Source organism: Euphorbia lathyris, chromosome 3 (genome assembly GCF_963576675.1).
Source record: "Euphorbia lathyris chromosome 3, ddEupLath1.1, whole genome shotgun sequence".
NCBI lineage: Eukaryota > Viridiplantae > Streptophyta > Magnoliopsida > Malpighiales > Euphorbiaceae > Euphorbia > Euphorbia lathyris.
Window position 1 is genome coordinate 14,645,845 of NC_088912.1, and position 22,220 is coordinate 14,668,064.

The following is a 22,220-nucleotide window of genomic DNA, read 5'->3' on the forward strand; positions in this document are numbered from 1 at the left end:
GCGGGGAGCCGCTCTAAAAGCTCGCGGGGAGCCGTTAAATCTCATCTTAACTTGCGGGGAGCCGCTATAAAAGCTCGCGGGGAGCCGTTAAATCTCATCTCAACTTGTGGGGAGCCGCTCTAAAAGCTCGCGGGGAGCCGTTAAATCTCATCTCAACTTGTGGGGAGCCGCTCTAAAAGCTCGCGGGGAGCCATTAAATCTCACCAACACTTGCGGGGAGCCGCTCTAAAACCTCGCGGGGAGCCGTTAAATCTCATCTTAACTTGTGGAGAGCCGCTATAAAAGCTCGCGGGGAGCCGTTAAATCTCATCAATACTTGCGGGGAGCCGCTCTAAAAGCTCGCGGGGAGCCGTTAAATCTCATCTTAACTTGCGGAGAGCCGCTCGAAAAGCTCGCGGGGAGCCGTTAAATCTCATCTTGACTTGCGGGGAGCCGCTCTAAAAGCTCGCGGGGAGCCGTTAAATCTCATCAACACTTGCGGGGAGCCGCTATAAAAGCTCGTTTCTAAAAAAAAGAAAAAACGGAGGATGCCCGTCACAGTCATTCAAAACAACGGAGGATGCCCGTCACAGTCATTCAAAAAAAGAAAAAAACGGAGGATGTCCGTCACAGCCATTCAAAACAATGGAGGATGTCCGTCATTGTCATAAAAATGACACTTCAGAATCATTCAATCAATATCGAGGAAGTTCCCTGAATTCTTTTTTTTTAATAACAGTCATAAATAAGAAAACAAAATGGATATCTTGGGCTACTTTGTATATTTTTATTCACATAAAACTATACAAAGGGGGGCAACTGTAGATACCCATTTTGTCCGGGGTAAATTTTTATTTTTTATAATTTTATCCTTTTAGCCAATTTATTTCATAAATATTCACATTGCATGTATGTACCAGATATACCAATATTTCGCTATATTTAGTACCTATATTTTGTTATAAATTGTTCTTAATTACATTTTACAAAAAGGAAAATTATATTCGTATAGTTCGTAAAATTAGCTAAATGTTTATATCATAAAGATAAAATCAATTATTAATTTTTAAAAAAATGTTACTTATGTGTTTAACTAGGTATGTTTGAAATAATATTGTATTTTATTTTACAGGGTTATATTAAAAATGTAGACATGTGTAGACTAGTTATAATAATTAATTTTTGGTTGTGAACCCTTGATCAAGTAATAAAAACATAATTGAGTTTCAAAATAAAATAGAGGAAAACAAAAAGAATAAAAAGGAAATAGAAAAATATGATTTTTATTAATAAATTTCAGCAATTACAAATGAAATCCCAACCGGCCCCAAACCCATTCTAATAGGCCCTTAAGATCCAGGATCCATACAACCAGTAAACACATCACAAATACAACCTAAAATACAATAAAATGAATAAATCTTGGTGGGCAAACAGATGCCACACCACGTTGATTGACCACCACTTGGCCACTGAATAAGCTTTGTTGTACAAATTAATAGAGAGCCACGCCACTCGAACGAATCTGTTGGCTCTCTATTAGAGCCAAGAACAGACAGCAAAAGGGGACTTCGAGGGGGAACTTCAGGTTCTTTCCTCTGGATCTGGACCTCTTCACTTCTTATTAAACTGCAACAGGAGGATTTTTGGACACTTCTCCAATGCAGACCTTCCTATTTTTCTTCTTCATCTTCATCATCTTTACTTCTTAAAACTTCAAAACCCTGTCAAACGAAGGCGTTTTCAACATCAATAAGCAAGGCCAGTAATAACGAAGGAGAGAATTCAGCCAGAATTATCAAATAAAAAACAATATCAGCAATAACCAGGCAGAGAATCCAACCGGATTCATCAAACAGAAAAAACAATAGAAAGAAGGCGGGGAACACAAGCGGTCCTTGAGTAAAAAAGGGGTCACAGACAAAAGAAACAAGGGACGGACTGCGTTTGTTCTCTTGTCTTCAGGTAAAATTTCTTCTTTTATATACAAATCTAAGTCTCTGTAACATTAGTCCATCACCTATCACTAAGAAAACACATGGTAGAGGAGCTTTGGGGAGTGCCTATGCTATAGGGATAAACCGACTTTTCTCTCATTTCATTTGTATTGTCCTCTGAGGATGTTTGGGGAGTTCCTATGCTATATGAACAAACCAACTTCGCTCAGAAGGTCTTTAAATCATCTGTATTGTCATTAAGAAACACAGTATAGAGGATTTTGGGGAGTCCCTATGCTATAGGGACAAACTAAGTTTTCTCTTTTAGGAGGACGGTAAATGAATGGAAGGATATGCTATATTCTTTCGCATCATTTTAAGTCCTCCAACTGTGCATTCAAAACACCAACAATACATTTTACAGATTCATGTCTTATCTAATATGAAATGAAAACTTTTAGCTACTGATGTAATCCTGAACCAAATGTTAACTATCTATTTTACACTTACAACTCAAATCCCCTCACCATCTTCAGACTTAAGGAAAACGTCAAAAAATACCCCTAATGAATCATATATGAGCCACAGAAATTTAGCATATTAATTACTAATTTCCATTGCAATAATATCATCCCACAAAAGCATACAGAAGTGTGCAAGCAATCTGCCACAGTCAAATTTCTAAGCCTAAAACTATCCCAATGGTAAACATAAAATTCTATTTAAATATCATCCTGCTGTCAATTTGCTTTCACAGACGAACAAAGGACTTAATATCCCAAATTGTATGCTTTAAATTAGATGGAAAAGGAACCGTACCAAACAGACGGTAGCACTTGAAATCAGCGAGTCATCTAGAGAACGATGCGCGAGCCATTCAAATGGTGACCGCAATCAGGCCCTTTGGGTTTTTCTTTTCAGTTGATGAATCTGTCCAGGTCCTAGCATTCACAAAAAGAAAGCGAGATTAAAAGAAATGAAATCAAATAAACAAATAGAAATCAACCATGAAAATCACTAACAACGAAACAGATTCTTAAAACACAACCAAATCTAAGCGAATTCTAGGAAAAGAAAAAAGAGAAATCAGAAAGCATAAGAGGAAATAAAGAACAGGGATATAGAAATCGGACAGATAGGAACTTATACCTCTGGGAACCACGGTTGATTTCCGAGGAGCCTGCATGTTCAGATCATAAGAGTACCAGGCACCGATTTAAACGAGAGAGAGAGAGAGAGTAGAACGGCGACCACTAGGAGGGGTAGGCGTCGTTAGAATCACCATCACCGTTCAAGAGGAACCCACTGTTAATCCGCGCCGTCGCCGTCCAAAGAGCAGACGCCATGGGTAAGAGCTCTAGGTTTTTCGGCCCTGGATGAAGAAGAAAAGTGGCTGGAAAATAGGAAGGAGAGTTATAATTTGGGGGTTAGGTTTAAAAGATTAAGGTGAATCCTATATGAGAAAATGAGACTCAAAATGTTAGGCAAGTGGGCTTTGGATTGAATTAAATTTAGTCCACGAATTCGTTAAGTTTATTACTTGATCCTTTTTTTTAAATAATTTGTTTGGGAAAAACTAGTAGTTGCAGCAGAAAATGAATTTTTTTTTATATAGCTCAATTAATGGTTGGATAAAATTATAAAAATGATGAAAGCTAAAAAAAACAAATCAAATAAAGGTTTTGAAATTGTTAAGAAATTTAAAATCGATCCAAATTAATAACAAAAACGGCTCAATTCATACGTCTATGCTATAGGGGTATGAAAGCGGTCAAAATCAAATTGAGGTATGAAATGAACCAAAATAAAATTAAACGACTCAATTCATACGTCTATGCTATAGGGGTATGAAAGCGGTCAAAATCAAGTTAATTAAAATAAAACGGCTCAATCCATACCTTTATGTTATAGAGGTATGGAACCGGTCAAAATTAAAATTAAAATTAATGAAATGGCTCCGATTTATACGCCTATGCTATTGGGGTATGAAAGTAGTCAAAATGTAACTAACTCAAATTAAATGGTCCAAACCCATACGCCTTTATTATAAAAATATATATATAAAATAAAGAGAAATGAATCGAATAAATCAAATAAGTTTAATGCCAAAAAAATCACATCTTTTAGTACCAATTTTGGGCGGGGTAGGGTGATTACTCAAAGTTTTCTTCCCTACACGTAACCGACAAACGAACTTAAAATCTCTATTTCGCAGACCCCCTTATCCATTAAAATATATCTAATTTCGGCGTCCAATCACGCCTTAATTTTGATTGGTGGCGACTCTAAAAACTAGTCTAAAAAACGTAAAATTATTAACTAGTTAAATTTTAACGCCCCGGCGCACGCGCCCGGAAAAATCCCGGTTGCGACACTCATGATTGTCATTTCCTACTTTCTAATTGACCCCACTGTTTGGTGTCTTTCTCTCCTCGTTCAGCGAATAGGGTTGCAGATGCTGTTGCACGACATACGCTTTCCAATGCTAATGAGTTTGATTCTTTTATTATTCCAAGCTGGCTAACAGCTGTCATTTCTAAGGATCTCGATCCTTTTAATTAGTAAGTTGAAGTATTTTCCTCAAAAAATAAAATTCACTTTCCATTACTTTTTAGTCTCAACAGCAATGTGAAAGGAACATCCTATTTTCGCATGCACGTGCAAAAATTAAATAGGACCAATTTTAAATAAAGAGAGTCGAAGAGTTTAAATTATTCTCGAATTAAGGCCAAAAATATTTTAAATACAAGAAAAATTGTGATTGAGGATCAACAATGAATAATTTTGTTCTGTGTTTCGTGGCGAGTGCCGAATCCACTACAAATTCTAAATAAAACGAATATAAATGAAAATTGTAGACTTAGCTTACTCTTTTTGTTGGAGAACTTCTACGGCTGAGTTGAGTGTAGGTAATTGAGTAGTGTAATAAAAGACAAGATGAACAATATAGATTTGATTAGCTATTTATTATTAATTAATGAACATAAAACTAAAGGAAGCACACAAACACTGAGCAAATATACAGTAAATGCTGAGACCTTCTTTATTGTTAAAATCACACAAACTCTTAGCAAACATACAGAAAATGCTGATACCTTATTTATAATTACAATCACAGCCTTTTTAGCTAGAACTGAAGCATTTTTAGAGCACTGGCAGCAACTTTTCCACAGCTTTTTCAACAAAGATTTCCCCAAATCTTTCTTGTCCAACTGTTCTTCCAGATCATTTGCAGAGCAAGATTGAAATATCTGGTTTAACTTGTGCAACAGTCAATACATTGTATTTAGTACCGTTAGCATATTCCAATGTGACCGGTGTTTTAAAATTTCCACTGGTACCAGATAGTTGGATTTGTGTAGAAAGAGCAGCCCATGAGTTTTCGAGACTAATAGTGTCGCTTTTCGGCTTATACCCCTCTACTAAGCCATTCTCTATCTGTCTCTGTATGTATTTGAATCTTCCAGCTTCTGCAACCATTTGTATAACAATAAGAAGACTGTTTTTAAAAGCAGGGGTAACCGCACCATTGAAGCTATAAAGTGTATCAATTGCTTTTCTTAATGGTCCGATTCCTAGTCCAACTGTCGATCTATCTCCCAAAATGTTATAATTGGTACTGACTGTTAGTTTTTGTGGCTTTGTTCCATGAAAAAGGAGACTTGTTGCATCAGAAGGAGCATCACTTAAGAAGAAGGAATTGCTGCCGGATTTAAACCCAATCACATATACATTAACAACAGTTATTGCTAATGTAACATTGAACTTGGATTCGTAATTTATCAGATTTACCAGAAGATACTGATTAGCTTTTGTGATTTCTGATGACTTTCGCAGTATTGGGATATCATGGCTTTTAGAGCCACTGTCTAACTCTCTTCGTAAAGAGGACATTAAGTCCCTGTAGCTTCCATCACTGGCAAGATGGGTAGTAAATGTAACACTTGGGTAGTTAATTGGTGTTTTCAGACACGATCCGATTGCAATGTTGCAGAATAACCATGTTGCCAATACAATCAACATGTTCTTCATCTTTTCAAGTTGCACCTGTTAAAAATTCAAATTAGCCAAACCTTTTCAACATGGAGAAATTTAGGAACCGATTTTAGGGACTGAAAGAGCTATACTTGCAGTAAAACTGGGCTAGTGAAAACTGTTGATACAATTTTAATGAACTATGAAATTTCATTAAACTAAATATCGATAAAATCTCAATCAAATTGAAGAAGAGCTATACCCAACTTCTGTTGCAGCATATTGCAATAATGGGGAAGCCATAGATTTTTAAATCTATAGAGGTTTTTTCTTATTCAGTCAGGATATATAGAGATCTACATGTGTTTTGATTTTATAAAAATAAAAATGAATACCAAATTTACCTTTATAAATTTGCAGCTTAATGAACACCACTATTCAAGACCAACAATGATCACTCTCTCTCTCTCAAAATAGCAAAATGGTTTCGATATCTTCTATGAATGTTGATGATGTTGATGATGTCAATAAGGAGGTATGACACTCATATAAACTTATAAGAGAATCTAATACATGGTGGTGATTTCATAAATTTCTGTGCCCAAATTTTACCTTGATTTTACAGTTTACATCTGCACTCACCAAATTACATTCAAAGTGGGTATATAAAAAATCATGTGTTATCTAAGTAATACATTTTTGTATGTCAATTTTAGTTTTACTTTTTACTTGGAATGTAAATCCAATGATGAGACATTCTTAATATTTCGGATGACAATTGGTTTTTTGGACCAAGTTCAAAGGATTTATAAAATACTCGTACAAGGGAGGGGCAATTTTACCCTTAACGTCTAAAATAGGGCAATTTTATCCATAACATTAAGAGTCAATAGCAATTTTACTCCTGAATTTAGCAAATTGGATCAAGTTCAAACATTATTATTAGACATATTTGTTCATTATTCTCCACCAATGTAAGTTGATTCTAAAAAAAAAGATTTAATGTTTTTGTAATTTAATAATACAATTGAAGATAAATATTTTGGAATTTGGTAAAATATTTGAATTTTTTTTGTCCAACTCATACAAAATACAATTTATTTTTAAAATTTTTATTTAAAAAAATCATTGTTTAATCATATATTTGTGATCTGTTGCTAATGAGTGATAAAATAACGAACACGTTTAAGTGTAGATGACAAGATTTATGACCGAGAAAATAATTTGATAAATAATTTTTTCAATTGACCCAACTTGTCAAAGTTAGGAGTAAAATTACTCTTCGCTACCAACCTTAAGGGGCAAATTGCATCATTTTAGATGTTATGAGTAAAATTGCTCTTACTATAAACGTTAGGAGTGTTTTTAAACCCTATCCCTTTTATAAATTTTCAAAGCAAAAGTTCTGAAATCTAATTAACAAAAAGGAGCTCCGACCTTCCTAATTGAGAGGTTAGGCCAGTACTTCCTACGTCCTCGAACACTACCAAATAATATTTCACGAAGCAAATATTACAATAGAGAAAAGAAGAGAAAACAACTAAGTCTGAATTTCATTTGTGAAAATTTCATATTTCTTAATTAGTGACTAAGACTGTACTGCACATTAAAGTAATGATATCACAAAAATATTTATGTTTTATAATAGTGTCTGAAATTCACCCAAATTATCAACTTTAGGGGTAAAATCGTCCGATGAATATCTTCCAAGTGGCTCACGGTCTCGGCAACATAAACCTCGGGTGCATTTGCGTCAACGTTTTCATCTTGACCCCTATTCTGATTTTCATCAGACTCCGGTATGGGTAGTTCTCGACCTGTATTTTTCCTTGGTGGCATCTTAAACAACAAATGGTATTAGAAAAGTTTGGAAATAAATTGCCAAAACAGAATATCAAAGCAAAAAATACCATAAAAAAACACTTAGTAAATAAAATCGGTATTCACAAAAAGTTATTAAAATTTTGGTAAAACTTAAGAAACCGTAATTTTGGTACTAATAAAAAAAACGTTTTTAGGTCCCACTGGGCGTGCCAAAAATTGTTGGCGATATTTTTGAAATATCCCAATTTTCAACCTTGATACGCGTTTGCGGGGATTAAAAATGGTAAAAATAATACGGGCGTGCCAGAGAAGCTACTTCTCAAAGGGTAAAATGGTAATTGAATAAAGTAAATAAATAAAATGCGCCTAAATTACTTGAATTCTAAACAAAAAGCGATTGACGACCGTTACAAGGACTGAAAATAAAAACAACGGTTTTGGGTCTCGACGTTACTTGACAGGTCGGTCGGAAAAACAATTTTTTAAGATAAGTACTAAAATAAAGACAATAAAACAACACAAAGATATAAATTTTTTAATTTTCTTTTATATTTTTATTGATTTTGTAAATATTTTTCAAGGTTTTTTTTTTGTATTACAAATAATAATAAAGCATGAAAATTACAACTTAAAAAGAAATAATAACTTTAAAGCTAGAAACGCAAATAAATCACAAAAACAAATATGTACGCGATGAAATAAAATTAACCGATCTCTTTGATGTCGTTGGGATGCGTGAAATTGAGGATTAGAACTCTGGAAAATCGGCTCGGGAGCTGTTGCGTTGTCCGGGTAATACTGGGCGAATTTGGAGCAGTTCGAAGAGTTCAGGGACTTAGGCAGAAATTTACCACCAAGCTAATAAATCAGCAGTACTTTGTGGACCAAAAACAGTGATTTCTTAGGACTTTCTGGCTCAATTTCGGGAGCTGTTGCGTTGTCCGGGTAGTGCTGGGTGAATTTGAAGTAATTCAGAGAGTTCAGGGACTTGAGCAGAAATTTACCACCAAGTCAACAACAAAATGGGACTAAATTGATGCTTTTGTGGGACTTTAGGACTCAATTTCGGGAGCTGTAGAGGTCGGATTATAGCGAGACGAAGGCTAATATCTAAAGTTAGTGTGCGAAGGAAGGATTTAGAACTGGAATTTCACAAAAAGATAGACTAAATGAGTCGGAATAAATTATTGAAAATTGGGCGACAGAATAATTGTTTGATGGATGAAAAAACCAAAAGCTTGATTCTGTTTCGTGGAGGGTACTTTAGGGGCGATTTAGAAGGCTATAGGATGTCGTTTTTTACGAAATAAAAATTGAGAGTTGAAGAATTGATGTAAATAAAGACATTAAAATTAATTTGGGCTAAAACGATCGACTAACGAACTCTAAATAAAATTTGGAAAACAGTTCACCAGAAAGGTTGTTTGATGAATTTTTCAATGATGAAAAACTCAAAAGCTTGTTTCTGGGTCTTTTTAAGAATGACTCGAAAATGGGGTTTCGGTGATCTTGGTTTCACGGAAAATGCTTGAAGCTTTGAAGAACTTAATAATGGCAAAATTTGGTTTAGACTAAGAAAGCTTGAACCGAGGATTGTGTAATGATTTTACTGACTTAACTAAGAGATTGCAAAAAAACGATTTGATTAAACTAACTGAAAATTGAAAGCTTTTCTGAGGAACTGAAGATTAAAGAACTAATTCTGGGAATTGAGACCTTGTTTAGACTAATTAGATGCTAAAGAACGATTTCTACGAATCTAAGGATTGATAAAGAGGCCGACTTTGGCAGAGAATTTGAGAGAAAAATTTGAGTTGTCTGTGTTTGATTGATTTTTGAGTGGGGTTGATTGATTTTTGAGTGGGGGTTGGAATGAAAGATTTGAGCTCTATTTATAGGATTTTGAGCAACAAATCCCATGTTAGTGGCCCTTATTTTTCTCAAACATGATCCCACTACCTTCCCATGAGTTAGAGAAAGAAAATGGGTGAGTGGGGAGTTGGAAATATGGAGGTAATGCCGTTGAATATGTCCTGGTATGTGAAGACAAGTTCAAACCCGTTTTTCTGCACTACTTCTCTTTGAAAAATTCTACTGGCTTCGTTTTAGCTCCGTTTTGCTCCGTTTTTTACATTCCGGAAAGCTAACATCCCGAGCTTTCTGAAACAAATAATAGTTGTCTGATATCTTGCTGTTTCGGGGTCCGTTTTCATCGTTGAAGTTGCTGGACGGGTTACTGAAAAAATGGTGCAAATTTACCCCTGATTTTTATTATTTCTTTTTCTTTTCTTTTTATTTCTATCTTTTTATAATAATCTTTTGATATTATTTTCTATTTTTATCACATTTTTATTTGATTGCAAAATGAATTTAATTAAAATAAAATAACTATAGACTAAAAATTATAACCTATGCTAAAATACAAAAATTTAATTAGCCCCCAACAATTGCCCCCCTATTTTATGTGTAAACGATTTGAAAATGAATTTTGCACATAAAATAAGTCCTTTATTTATTTTTATTTTTCTTTACCCGTCAGTACCGATTTGTTGAAGCTGAAATTTGTTTAACTCCGTCTATGAATTCGCGACTTCACTTCCATTGTTAATAAACTTCTTTGAGCTACTGACTGGCGGAAATAAATTGAATTGTCACTTCTTTTTCACAAGAATCATGATTGGGTAATATCCGTCTTGAACCTCTTGAGCTTGGAGTTGAGAATCCATTTGATGATATGGATATATCGTACATGACGGAACCTGCCCCCTGACGTCTTCGAGCTTGGATGCTATCGGTGTTGCACATGTTGTTGTCTCGTATTTGATGGGGACAAAACTGAGCGAGTGGACGGCGGATCAGGTGGAAAAGGCTACACCGAGCTTCTTTGTAGCGATTGCTTTTTTTTTATCTCTCACAACTTTTTTTATTCTTTTTTTTTTTACATGTAAATGGACTTTTATTGTTTTTCTTTATTTTTATTTTTCTTTTCGTTTATGTCTTTTGTCATTTCATTTTTTTTTACGCTTCTATTTTTTTTTTTAGAATACTAATCATTGAACCTTTTCGATGAGAGGCTCATTGCCAATCGGCCTACGGTAAGGCACAATGGTGTTTGACTTTTTCTTGCCTTTGGTCTTGATTTTGATTGGGCCAATGCTATCTTCGTATAATTGAGACTCCACCATATCCGAATGTGTCTCAAATGGTTTTTCGTTTGCCTTAATCACCTCGATGCCGTTTCCTTTCCAACGTAATAAAAGTTGGTGCAAGGATGACGGAATGCACGAGTTGGAGTGGATCCAATCTCGTCCAAGCAATGCTTGGTAACTCATCGTTGAATTGACTATAAAGAATGCCGAAGTTGTGGTCTGATTACCGACGGTAAGTTGCACAGGTAAAACCCCATAGGTTTTAGCAATTTCGCCAGTAAAAGCCGAGACAGAAATTTCTAAGGTCATTATGTCGCCTACGGATTTCCCGAGAGCTAGTGCCATCTTTAATGGCATAATATTAACGGCTGATCCATTATCAACTAGAACTCTCGATAAAGGCTTGCCATCAACGTGTGCTTTGACGTATAATGGCTTAATGTGTCGTGTCATCTTTAGAGTGGGTTTGTCAAAATAAACCCGCTTCATCCGATCTTCCGATGAAGCTTTTGTTGTAACGCCACTTCGCCGGTCTTCTTGAATCTCTTGTACCTCCTAGTTTGGATCTTTTTTTCTAAAATTTATTGGTAAAATTAAAGAAGTAGCAACACACCCAGCTTGGATAATGAAATCTCCAACGCGAATTTTCACATTTTTCTTTTCTTTTATTTTTTCTTTCGAAACGTTGCTAGAATCGACACTAGACAACTCCATTTCACTTTTTCTTCTTTTTTCTGTCTCTCTCTTTCTTATTCTTATTTTTGCATTTTTTGAGAGAGGTTGTGGAAATTTTTTATGTCGGTTGACGAACCATTTTTCGAGGGGAACTTGCGCTGGTGGAGTGACGAAACGCGACTGGCCTTGGTTTGTGCCATTTTTATCCTTCGGCTTTTGTTTTCTCCAAGGCTTTTCTTCCTTCTCCTCGATGGGTTGAAAGGTGCCTTTTGGTACCCAAATTTGTTTTTTCTTTGGATGGTCGGGGCGCCCTTTTCTCTGACTCGAGGTGTTGCTATGGACATTACGCTTAGGAGGTGGCATCTCGATGGACGTTGCATTTATCATTGTAGCGGCTGGAAATGGATCCTTATCAATCAACATGCTCTCTTTCTTTTCAGGAAATTTAAGCACGCCTTTGTTTATTCTATCCTGCACCGCATTCTTAAAAACAAAGCAAGATTGTATGTCGTGGCTCCAACTATCATGATATTTACAATAAGTTTTTCCACTGGTGTCATCTCTCGATGGAATGATGTGTCCATGTGGTAAGGTGATAAAACTTTCTTAACAAATAGTCAAAAAGTTTCTCGGTTTTAGAAACATCAAATGTGTATTGCACATTTGTATTTCGTCTAACCACTTCGGGAGCTTTTGGAATTTTTGCTAGCATTGGACAAACGCGGGATCCTGTTCTAGTTAGTTCGGCTATAGCTACCTCATGTGCTTCATTGGTTTCTATATCCTGATGGTAACTACCTATAGAGTTTTTCTTCCTACGATTATCCTCACACATTAATTCTTCATATTCTGACACTTTAGCAACAAGTTCGTAATAATCACAAAAATCAATACCCTGGAATTTCTTCCTATTTTCAAACTCTAAACCACGTTGAGTAATTTTAACAAATTCTATTTCAGGAATATTAACTCGACATCTATGCCTCATTTTCTTGAAACGATTAATAAAACTTTCAACGGACTCACCTGAACGCTGAACCATACGAGATAGTTCGGTGACACATACCTCGGGCTCAGTTCGATAGAACTGAGCATGAAATAATTGTTCCATGCGACCCCAGCTTCTGACGGATTCAGGTTGTAATGTCGTATACCATGTGAAAGCTGGTCCAGTTAGTGATCCGGGGAATAAACGCAAACGAAGCATATCGAAGTCTTGCTCCGCACTAATCCCTCGATGGTAGATTGTCCATTTTCACATGAAAATAAAGAAAAATCTGGAATTCTAAAATGGTGAGGAAATGGGTCCTTGGGTAGGCTTTCTGAAACTCCGGACGGTATATTTCACGGACCGTAGGTCCATAAATTTCTTGCACGATGTTCCGAATACGTTGCCTATCCTCCGCTTCATTACACATTTCGCTCCTCACACCTGAAACACGAGATACGTTGTTATTATCACGAGAATTCTCACGAGTAGATTCCCGGGTATGATCACTGTCTTGATTTCTCCACGTGCCCTCCGAACCACGGACGTTGATGTCACTATAGTGCTCCGAGTGGGTATTAGGTCCGATGTTTGACCTGAAATGAGGCGCATTTAGGGATATTGAAAATTGTTCCGAGGTTCTTCGATCTCCTCGCTCATTGAATCTCATGTTTTCCTCCCGACTAGACGGTGGCCTATATCGGTCGCCTTGGGGAGTGCCTTCCCTTATGTTATCTGAAACATTGTGAGAATTCAAATTTTTAGCATAAATTTCAGCACACCTATCTGGGATTCTATTCATCTCATCGGTGAGATTCTCAATCCTGTTTTCCAAATTGGGTTGTCTCCAAGCTTGCATCATCTCAGTTTGAGCTTTAACATTTTGCGACATCTCGGCTACAAGCCTTTCCATGTTGCGCATGTGGGCCTCTTGTCTCGCAAAAAATGCGTTGAAGTCCGGTTGTGGCATTGACGTCCCATGAATATCTTCCAAGTGGCTCACGGTCTCGACAACATAACCCTCGGGTGCATTTGCGTCAACGTTTTCATCTTGACCCCTATTCTGATTTTCATCAGACTCCGGAATGGGTAGTTCTCGACCTGTATTTTTCCTTGGTGGCATCTTAAACAACAAATGGTATTAGAAAAGTTTGGAAATAAATTGCCAAAATAGAATATCAAAGCAAAAAATACCACAAAAAAAACACTTAGTAAATAAAATCGGTATTCACAAAAAGTTATTAAAATTTTGGTAAAACATAAGAAACCGTAGTTTTGGTACTAATAAAAAAAACGTTTTTAGGTCCCACTGGGCGTGCCAAAAATTGTTGGCAATATTTTCGAAATATCCCAATTTTCAACCTTGATACGCGTTTGCGGGGATTAAAAATGGTAAAAATAATGCGGGCCTGCCAGAGAAGCTAATTCTCAAAGGGTAAAATGGTAATTGAATAAAGTAAATAAATAAAATGCGCCTAAATTACTTGAATTCTAAACGAAAAGCGATTGATAACCGTTACAAGGACTGAAAATAAAAACAACGGTCTTGGACCCCGACGTTACTTGACAGGTCGGTCGGAAAAACAATTTTTTAAGATAAGTACTAAAATAAAGACAATAAAACAACACAAAGATATAAATTTTTTAATTTTCTTTTATATTTTTATTGATTTTGTAAATATTTTTCAATGTTTTTTTTTGTATTACAAATAATAATAAAGCATGAAAATTACAACTTAAAAAAAATAATAACTTTAAAGCTAGAAATGCAAATAAATCACAAAAACAAATATGTACGCGATGAAATAAAATTAACCGATCTCTTTGATGTCGTTGGGATGCGTGAAATTGAGGATTGGAACTCTGGAAAATCGGCTCGGGAGCTGTTGCGTTGTCCGTGTAATACTGGGCGAATTCAGAGCAGTTCGGAGAGTTCAGGGACTTAGGCAGAAATTTACCACCAAGCTAATAAATCAGCAGTACTTTGTGGACCAAAAACAGTGATTTCTTAGGACTTTCTGGCTCAATTTCGGGAGCTGTTGCGTTGTCCGGGTAGTGCTGGGCGAATTTGAAGTAATTCGGAGAGTTCAGGGACTTGAGCAGAAATTTACCACCAAGTCAACAACAAAATGGGACTAAATTGATGCTTTTGTGGGACTTTAGGACTCAATTTCGGGAGCTGTAGAGGTCAGATTATAGCGAGACGAAGGCTAATATCTAAAGTTAGTGTGCGAAGGAAGGATTTAGAACTGGAATTTCAGAAAAAGATCGACTAAATGAGTCGGAATAAATTATTGAAAATTGGGCGACAGAATAATTGTTTGATGGTTGAAAAAACCAAAAGCTTGATTCTGTTTCGTAGAGGGTACTTTAGGGGTGATTTAGAAGGCTATAGGATGTCGTTTTTTACGAAATAAAAATTGAGAGTTGAAGAATTGATGTCAATAAAGAGATTAAAATTAATTTGGGCTAAAACGATCGACTAACGAACTCTAAATAAAATTTGGAAAACAGCTCACCAGAAAGGTTGTTTGATGAATTTTTAAATGATGAAAAACTCAAAAGCTTATTTATGGGTCTTTTTAATTCATTGAGATCAATAAAAAGTTCCCAAATATGATTTGGAATAGATGTGTAAACTAAGAATGACTCGAAAATGGGTTTCGGTGATCTTGGTTTCACGGAAAATGCTTGAAGCTTTGAAGAACTTAACAATGGCAAAATTTGGTTTAGACTAAGAAAGCTTGAACCGAGGATTGGGTAATGATTTTACTGACTTAACTAAGAGATTGCAAAAAACGATTTGTGAATTGGTTGATTAAACTAAGAGAATTTTGGATTTGAAGTTTCTGAAAATTGAAAACTTTTCTGAGGAACTGAAGATTAAAGAACTAATTCTGGAATTGATACCTTGTTTAGACTAATTAGATGCTAAAGAACGATTTCTACGAATCTAAGGATTGATAAAGAGGCTGATTTTGGCAGAGAATTTGAGAGAAAAATTTGAGTTGTCTGTGTTAGTGGCCCTTATTTTTCTCAAACATGATCCCACTACCTTCCCATGAGTTAGAGAAAGAAAATGGGTGAGTGGGGAGTTGGAAATATGGAGGTAATGCCGTTGAATATGTCCTGGGATGTGAAGACAAGTTCAAACCCGTTTTTCTGCACTACTTCTCTTTGAAAAATTCTACCAGCTTCGTTTTAGCTCCGTTTTGCTCCGTGTTTGACATTCGGGAAAGAGCTTTCTGAAAAAAATAATAGCTGTCTGATATCTTGCTGTTTTGGGGTCCGTTTTCATCGTTGAAGTTGCTGGAAGGGTTACTGAAAAAATGGTGCAAATTTACCCCTGATTTTTATTATTTCTTTTTCCTTTCTTTTTATTTCTATTTTCTTTTTATAATAATCTTTTGATATTATTTTCTATTTTTATCACATTTTTATTTGATTGCAAAATGAATTTAATTAGCCCCCAACAGATTGCTACCATTATTATCACAATTCTCTCCTATGACTACTACAATAAAACATTTTCTAAGAAAAAGATAGCAGACAGCAAATATAAATGAATATTGCTGAATGCAAAAACTAAAGAGAAAGACTAAGATTTGTATGAGGAATGTATTTCCTCCTAAACAATAAAAAGAAATCAACTGAAGAGAGAAATATGAAAGAGTATCAGATGACGCATCTCAACATCATCACCTCCGATTCTACAGTACTCCTCAACTTGGCTCGTCTTCTACCGGTGTAGCTGCTTTAATAACTCAAGAAACTTCAGAAACAAACAAGGGAGGTTCTCTCTTCTTTCTGAGCTATTTAGGTCTAGATCCGAGAAGTTTAATCCCGATCCTTCTGCTTCTGCTCCTGGAATTCCTTCTCATAATTCATGATAAACATATCTTCTTATCTGAAACAGTAAAATTAACACCAAATTATCAGAAATTACGAACTAATTTTGAATTTGAATTTTGAGAAATGAAGGAAGAACACCTGCAAGAGGTGGTGAGAGGTGTGAGGAGAAAGAGACTGAGGGCAAATACTGATACAACAGTCCAAACATAATTTTCTATCTGGTTCTTCTTAGCTTCTTCGTGAATTATACAATCATTGAAGAACTTTTCAGTGAGAAGAACTTGAAGCCAGTGAGAACTGATTAGAAAAGAGTTACTGGAAATTGAAAAAACCCACCATGATTTTGGTTTCTACCTGTTCCATTATTTGAAAGTTGTGGAGAGAGAGATGAGTTAGAGGGAGAAAGGATTTAGTGAGAGAAAGGAAGAGAGTGGGAGAGATGAGTTCAAAAAAGGGGATGAGGTTATTTTAGTAATTTCATAATAGGTGTTAATTTTTTACTTTTGGAGTGGTCAAATTGTTGATGTGGCGCGTTGACTTCGAGTTGACCGGTCATAATTACCTGCTATACATTTTAGTGGGAGGTTACCAAAAGGTTGTACACTTTAGTGTGCAAAATCAAAGGTTATACACCAAAGTGTGAAAATAGGTAAAGGTTGTACACCATGTATGTAATTAACCCGTGAACCTTGTAAAATTATTGTGTTCTTTCTTATTTGTTTATTTCATGTATTTCGTGTTTTATTTCTGCGTTGTGCCGTTGTGTCCTAGAAGAGGAATTTGGTATCAGAGCAATCTGGTTTGGACAATGGTATGGTTAGATTGAATAAGTTCTTGAATAAGCAAGTTTGATGGAACTGACTTTTCATTTTGGAGCTTACAGATTATAGACTATCTATATAGCAAAAAGCTGTACTTGCGGCTTTCAGAAGTGAAACCAGCAGACATGAGCCAAGAGGATTTGGGAACTTCTCGATCTACAAGTGTTTGGCGTAATCAGATTGACGCTAACACGGAATGTCACTCATAACATAGCAGAAACCAAGTCAACAGCCGAAATGATGAGACTTTTATAAGATATGTACAAGAAGCCTTCTGTAAATAATAAGGTACATCTGATGAAAAAGTTATTCAATTTAAGAATGGGTGATAGCGCCTCAGTTGCAGAACATATAAACGAGTTCAATACAATTGTTACTCAACTAACGTCTGTTGATATTATCTTTGATGATGAGGTACATGCTTTAATTCTTTTGGCTTTATTACCTAATAGTTGGGAGTCTAAGAGGGATGCAATTAGTAATTCTGTTGGCAAGGGAAATTTTTCATTTAGTGATGTCAGGGATCGAATTCTTGCTGATGAAGTGCGAAGGATTGATTCCGGTGTAGGTACATCGACAAGTTCTGCATTAAATGTTGAAAATAGAGGTAGAAGCAATGAAAGAAATTCTAACCGAGGACGAGGTAAATCGAAGTCAAGGAATGGTAGATCCAAATCAAGAAATGGATGGAAATTGGAGTGCTGTAATTTGTGGAAAGCCCGGACATATAAAGGCTAAATGCAGACTTCCAAAGAAGGAAGACAATAAGAAAGCGGCAAATGTTGTAGCTGATGAGGTACAAGATGCCTTACTTTTATCTCTTGATTGTTCCATTGAGTCTTGGCTATTAGACTCAGGTGCTTCTTTTCATTCGATATCAAACCGTGAAATCATAGAGAACTATTTAGTTGGAAACTACGGGAAGGTGTATCTCGCAGATGGTGAGCCGTTGGAGATAGCCGGAATAGGTGATGTTCATTTGAAGTTAAAAAATGGAACGGTGTGGAAAATCAACCAAGTAAGACATGTGCCTAGGTTAACAAAGAATCTTATTTCAGTTGGACAGCTTGATGAAGCATGTCACAGTGTGCACTTTTTAATAATGGATCTTGGAAAGTCAGCAAAGGAGCAATCGTTATTGCTCGAGGTAATAAAACTGGTACTTTGTACATGACCACTAATTGTAATGATACTTTGGCATCTATTGATGCAGGTGTAAACTGAAGTCTATGGCACTGTAGACTTGGTCACATGAGTGAGAAAGGGATGAAGTTGATGATATCAAAAGATAAACTCCCTGACTTAAAAGGTGTAGAACATTGCATATGTGAAAGCTGCATTTTTGGCAAATAGAAAAAAGTGAGTTTCTTGAATGGTGGAAGAAAGCCTAGAGAAACAAAGTTGGAGCTGGTTCATACAAACGTTTGGGGCCATCTCTTGTGCCATCCCTTGGAGGCTCTAAATATTGTGTTACATTCATAGATGACTCAAGCAAAAAGGTATGGGTTAACTTTCTCAAAAATAAGTCTGATGTGTTTGATACCTTCGGGAAATGGAAAGCTCTAGTAGAAAATGAGACAAATTTGAAGGTGAAGTGCCTGAGATCTGATAATGGTGGAGAATATGAAAATAGTGAATTCAAGAAGTATTGTGCACAAATGGGCATCAAGATGGAGAAAATTATTCCAGGCACACCTCAAGGTTGCATGCAGGTTTACCAAAATACTTTTGGGCAGATGCAGTTAACATTGCAGCTTACTTGATAAACAATGGTCCCTCAAGCCCGTTTGATTTCAAGATACCGGAGGAAGTATGGAGTGGAAAAAAGGTAAACCTTTCTTTTCTGAAAGTGTTTGGTTGTTTATCTTACATTCATGTGGATTCTGCAGATAGGTCTAAGCTTGACCCTAAATCCAAGAAGTGTTATTTCATTGGCTATAATGAAATTGAGTTTGGTAATTGTTTTTAGGATAACGAAAATCAAAAGATCATAAGGAGTAAGGATGTGATCTTCAATGAACAAGTCTTGTACAAGGACAGCTTGGCAGAAGCTGTACAAACTGATTCTAAAGTTAAAAAGTCAGAAATAATTCTCCATGAAATTCAAGTTAGTATGCCAAGGTAAGAAAATGAAGAAATGATCATAGAAGAGGAGCCACATAATCCTGAGGTTACCTTAAGAAGATCTTCTAGAACCATTAGACCATCTCACAGGTATTCTCGTGCACTTAATTACATCTCATTGACTGACAAAGGTGAGCCAGAAACCTTTGATGAGGCAGTGCGGGTGGATGATTCTAGCAAGTGGGAGTTAGCCATGAAAGAAATGAATTTTCTGTTGTCTAATCATACGTGGAAGTTGACAGAACTACCACCAGGAAAGAAAGTCTTACAAAACAGATGGTTATTTCGGTTGAAAGAAGAACATGATGGTTCTACAAGGTACAAAGCTTGTAAAAGGATATCAGCAAAAGGAAGATGTTGACTTCAAAGAAATCTTTGCTCCAGTGGTGAAGCTGAACATAATCAGACTTGTGTTTTCTCTTGTAGCAAAAGAAGATCTGTACCTGGAACAAATGGATGTGAAGACAACATTTTTTCATGGTGAACTAGGGGAAGAGATTTACATGAAGCAACCATAGGGTTTCGTAGTGCATGGCCATGAGACGATGGTGTGCGAACTGCAGAAAAACCTTTATGGGCTTAAACAAGCTCCGAGACAGTGGTATAAGAAGTTTGAGGGTTTTATGATTGACAATGGTTTCTTGAGATGTCAAGCTGTTATATTAAAAAAATTGGAAGTCATTACATAATTTTGTTATTGTATGTAGATGACATGTTAATTCTCCACTATTAGAAGTCTCATGTATGTATGTTATGGTAGGCACAAGGCCAGATTTAGCCCATGCAGTGGGAGTTGTAGTACTTCTGGTGGTGTTTTCACACTTGGTGCCACAACTGTGAGTTGGTTCTCAAAACTACAGAAGATAGTTGCACTATCAACTACAAAAGCAGAGTATGTTGCTATTACGGAAGCTAGCAATAGGAGATGATTTGGTTACAATCATTTCTTGAAGAGTTGGGACAGAAACATGAGACAAATATTTTACATTGCGACAGTCAAAGTGCTATTCACTTAGCAAAGAATCCAATTTTTCATGGAAGAACAAAGCACATTCAGGTGCGATACCATTTTATTAGATCAGCATTAGAAGATGGAGTTTTTATGCTCGATAGGATTCTTGGAAGTAAGAATCCTGCTGACATGTTAACAAAGACTGTGACTGTTGATAAGTTAAAGTTGTGCGCAACTTCGGTTGGCCTCAATGCATGAAGAGGTTGTTTCAGCGACTGCTTTAATTCGTTGAGTGTGTCTCCCATTTTATGTATCCAACAAATTTAATTAAGAAATAGGGGGTTGTTGAATGCAATTGGACAAGATCGGGAGGGCAGTTGAAGTTTTTAGACCAATTTTATACTTTCAATTGGTAATTAACTGTAAAAAGAAGAAAATATAAAGGGATAATAAGATGCAAAAATACCCTAATGTTGACGGTCACAGGCAATTTTATTCCTAAAGTTTAAAATGAAGCAATTTTATTCCTAACGTCTATTAGATGGATGATTTATTAAATTTTGAATTGGTTAAATTTGTAATGGTTTTTGTTTTATATCTTAACGGTTAATGGTTTTTATTGAATAACTCAGTATTTCAAAAAGAAATAAAAAAATTGAATAACTCAAAAATTAAAAAGCTCATTGGCCTTAGAAAATCAAAACCGTTCAATATTGTCCTTTCCCAATCCACGGTCATTAAGTTATCCAAGTCATCAATTTTTGCCTCACTTATCCAGCGAATCATATCTCATCTCTCTATCTTATATATGTACATTCTTTATTCTCAAACTTACCCAACTCGCTGACATATTTTCTTTTCCCTCGATCCTATCATCCCTCTTTAGTCTCTTCACTATTTCCAATGGCACCTAAGGCAGCAGAAAAGAAGCCGGCAGAGAAGAAACCGGCAGAGGAGAAGAACGCTGAGAAAGCACCGGCAGAGAAAAAGCAGAGAGCAGGGAAGAAATTGTCCAAGGAAAGTGGAGCTGCTGACAAGAAGAAGAAGCCATCCAAGAAGAGCGTTGAGAGTTACAAGATGTACATCTTCAAGGTTCTGAAGCAGGTTCATCCTGATATCGGAATCTCGAGCAAGGCTATGGGGATTATGAACAGCTTCATCAATGATATCTTCGAGAACCTGGCTCAAGAATCTTCTCGTCTGGCTATGTACAACAAGAAGCCGACAATTACCTCTCGGGAGATCGAGACGGCCGCTAGACTTGTTTTGCCTCGAGAATTGGCTAGGCATGCCGTATCTGAAGGTACCAAGGCTGTTACCAAGTTCACAAATTCTTAGCTTTTCCTTTGATAACCTAATTTGATGTTAGTTCGCTGTTATGTTTGATTTAGGGTTTTCATGATGTCTCCTTTAGTTCAGTGTAACTACAGTAATTTAGGGTTTTTAGGATGTCTCAGTTTTTGTTCAATGTAACTACAGTAATTTTATTGCGTTCAATTTCATTTCTTTGACTTCTCTAAGTGTGATGTATTTGTTTTGATTATGTGGATTTTAATGTTTGATTTGTGTTTCTGCTGGTGCTTTTTTGAATTAGGTACTTTTGTATCTGATTTAGTTTCATTGGCTTTATTTTGATATGCATTAGATGTAAAGAGGAAGCTTTTGTACACAAATAAATTTGGTATTAATCGAATTAAAGGTTACAACTTCATGTCTGGTTTAGGGTTGTTTAATTGCTGTATTAGCAATTGGTACTTGTTAAATCACTTTAAAAATTGACTGAGTTGTATGAAATTGAATCAAATTATAGTTTTGCTCATTTTTATCTTGCTCTCTTTTATTGTTGTAAGCTTTTGTTTGGGAGATTGGCAGTCAATGAGGTAGAGAGTTAAATGAGATAATTGTTAAACATCCCACATTGCTAAATGAGGAAACTATATGGCT

At 36.0% G+C, this 22,220-nt stretch overlaps 2 protein-coding genes and 1 long non-coding RNA gene across 4 annotated transcripts; 1 reads left to right on the plus strand and 2 right to left on the minus strand.

The window, feature by feature from the left end:
* Positions 1 to 1,235: 1,235 nt before the first annotated feature.
* On the minus strand, positions 1,236 to 3,430 carry LOC136222455 (uncharacterized). Its single transcript, XR_010685645.1, has 3 exons — positions 3,066 to 3,430; positions 2,736 to 2,857; positions 1,236 to 1,703 (listed from the first exon to the last, which is right to left on the minus strand). It is a non-coding gene; the product is annotated as an uncharacterized lncRNA (long non-coding RNA).
* LOC136222452 (histone H2B-like) lies at positions 1,700 to 21,926 on the plus strand. Of its 2 annotated transcripts, none has more exons than XM_066010226.1 (2): positions 1,700 to 1,944; positions 21,163 to 21,926. In XM_066010226.1, the coding sequence occupies exon 2, from the start codon at positions 21,180 to 21,182 to the stop codon at positions 21,612 to 21,614; it is 435 nt and encodes a 144-aa protein (XP_065866298.1). In that variant the 5' UTR covers positions 1,700 to 1,944; positions 21,163 to 21,179; the 3' UTR covers positions 21,615 to 21,926. The 2 variants fall into 2 exon arrangements, with proteins under 2 accessions (XP_065866298.1, XP_065866297.1); XM_066010225.1 differs by lacking the exon at positions 1,700 to 1,944 and adding an exon at positions 6,328 to 6,426.
* Positions 4,937 to 6,424, minus strand: LOC136222451 (ribosome-inactivating protein cucurmosin-like). The gene is made up of 2 exons (XM_066010224.1): positions 6,296 to 6,424; positions 4,937 to 5,963 (listed from the first exon to the last, which is right to left on the minus strand). Exon 2 carries the CDS (start codon positions 5,946 to 5,948, stop codon positions 5,142 to 5,144), a length of 807 nt encoding a protein of 268 aa, XP_065866296.1. The 5' UTR covers positions 5,949 to 5,963; positions 6,296 to 6,424; the 3' UTR covers positions 4,937 to 5,141.
* Positions 21,927 to 22,220: the final 294 nt, after the last annotated feature.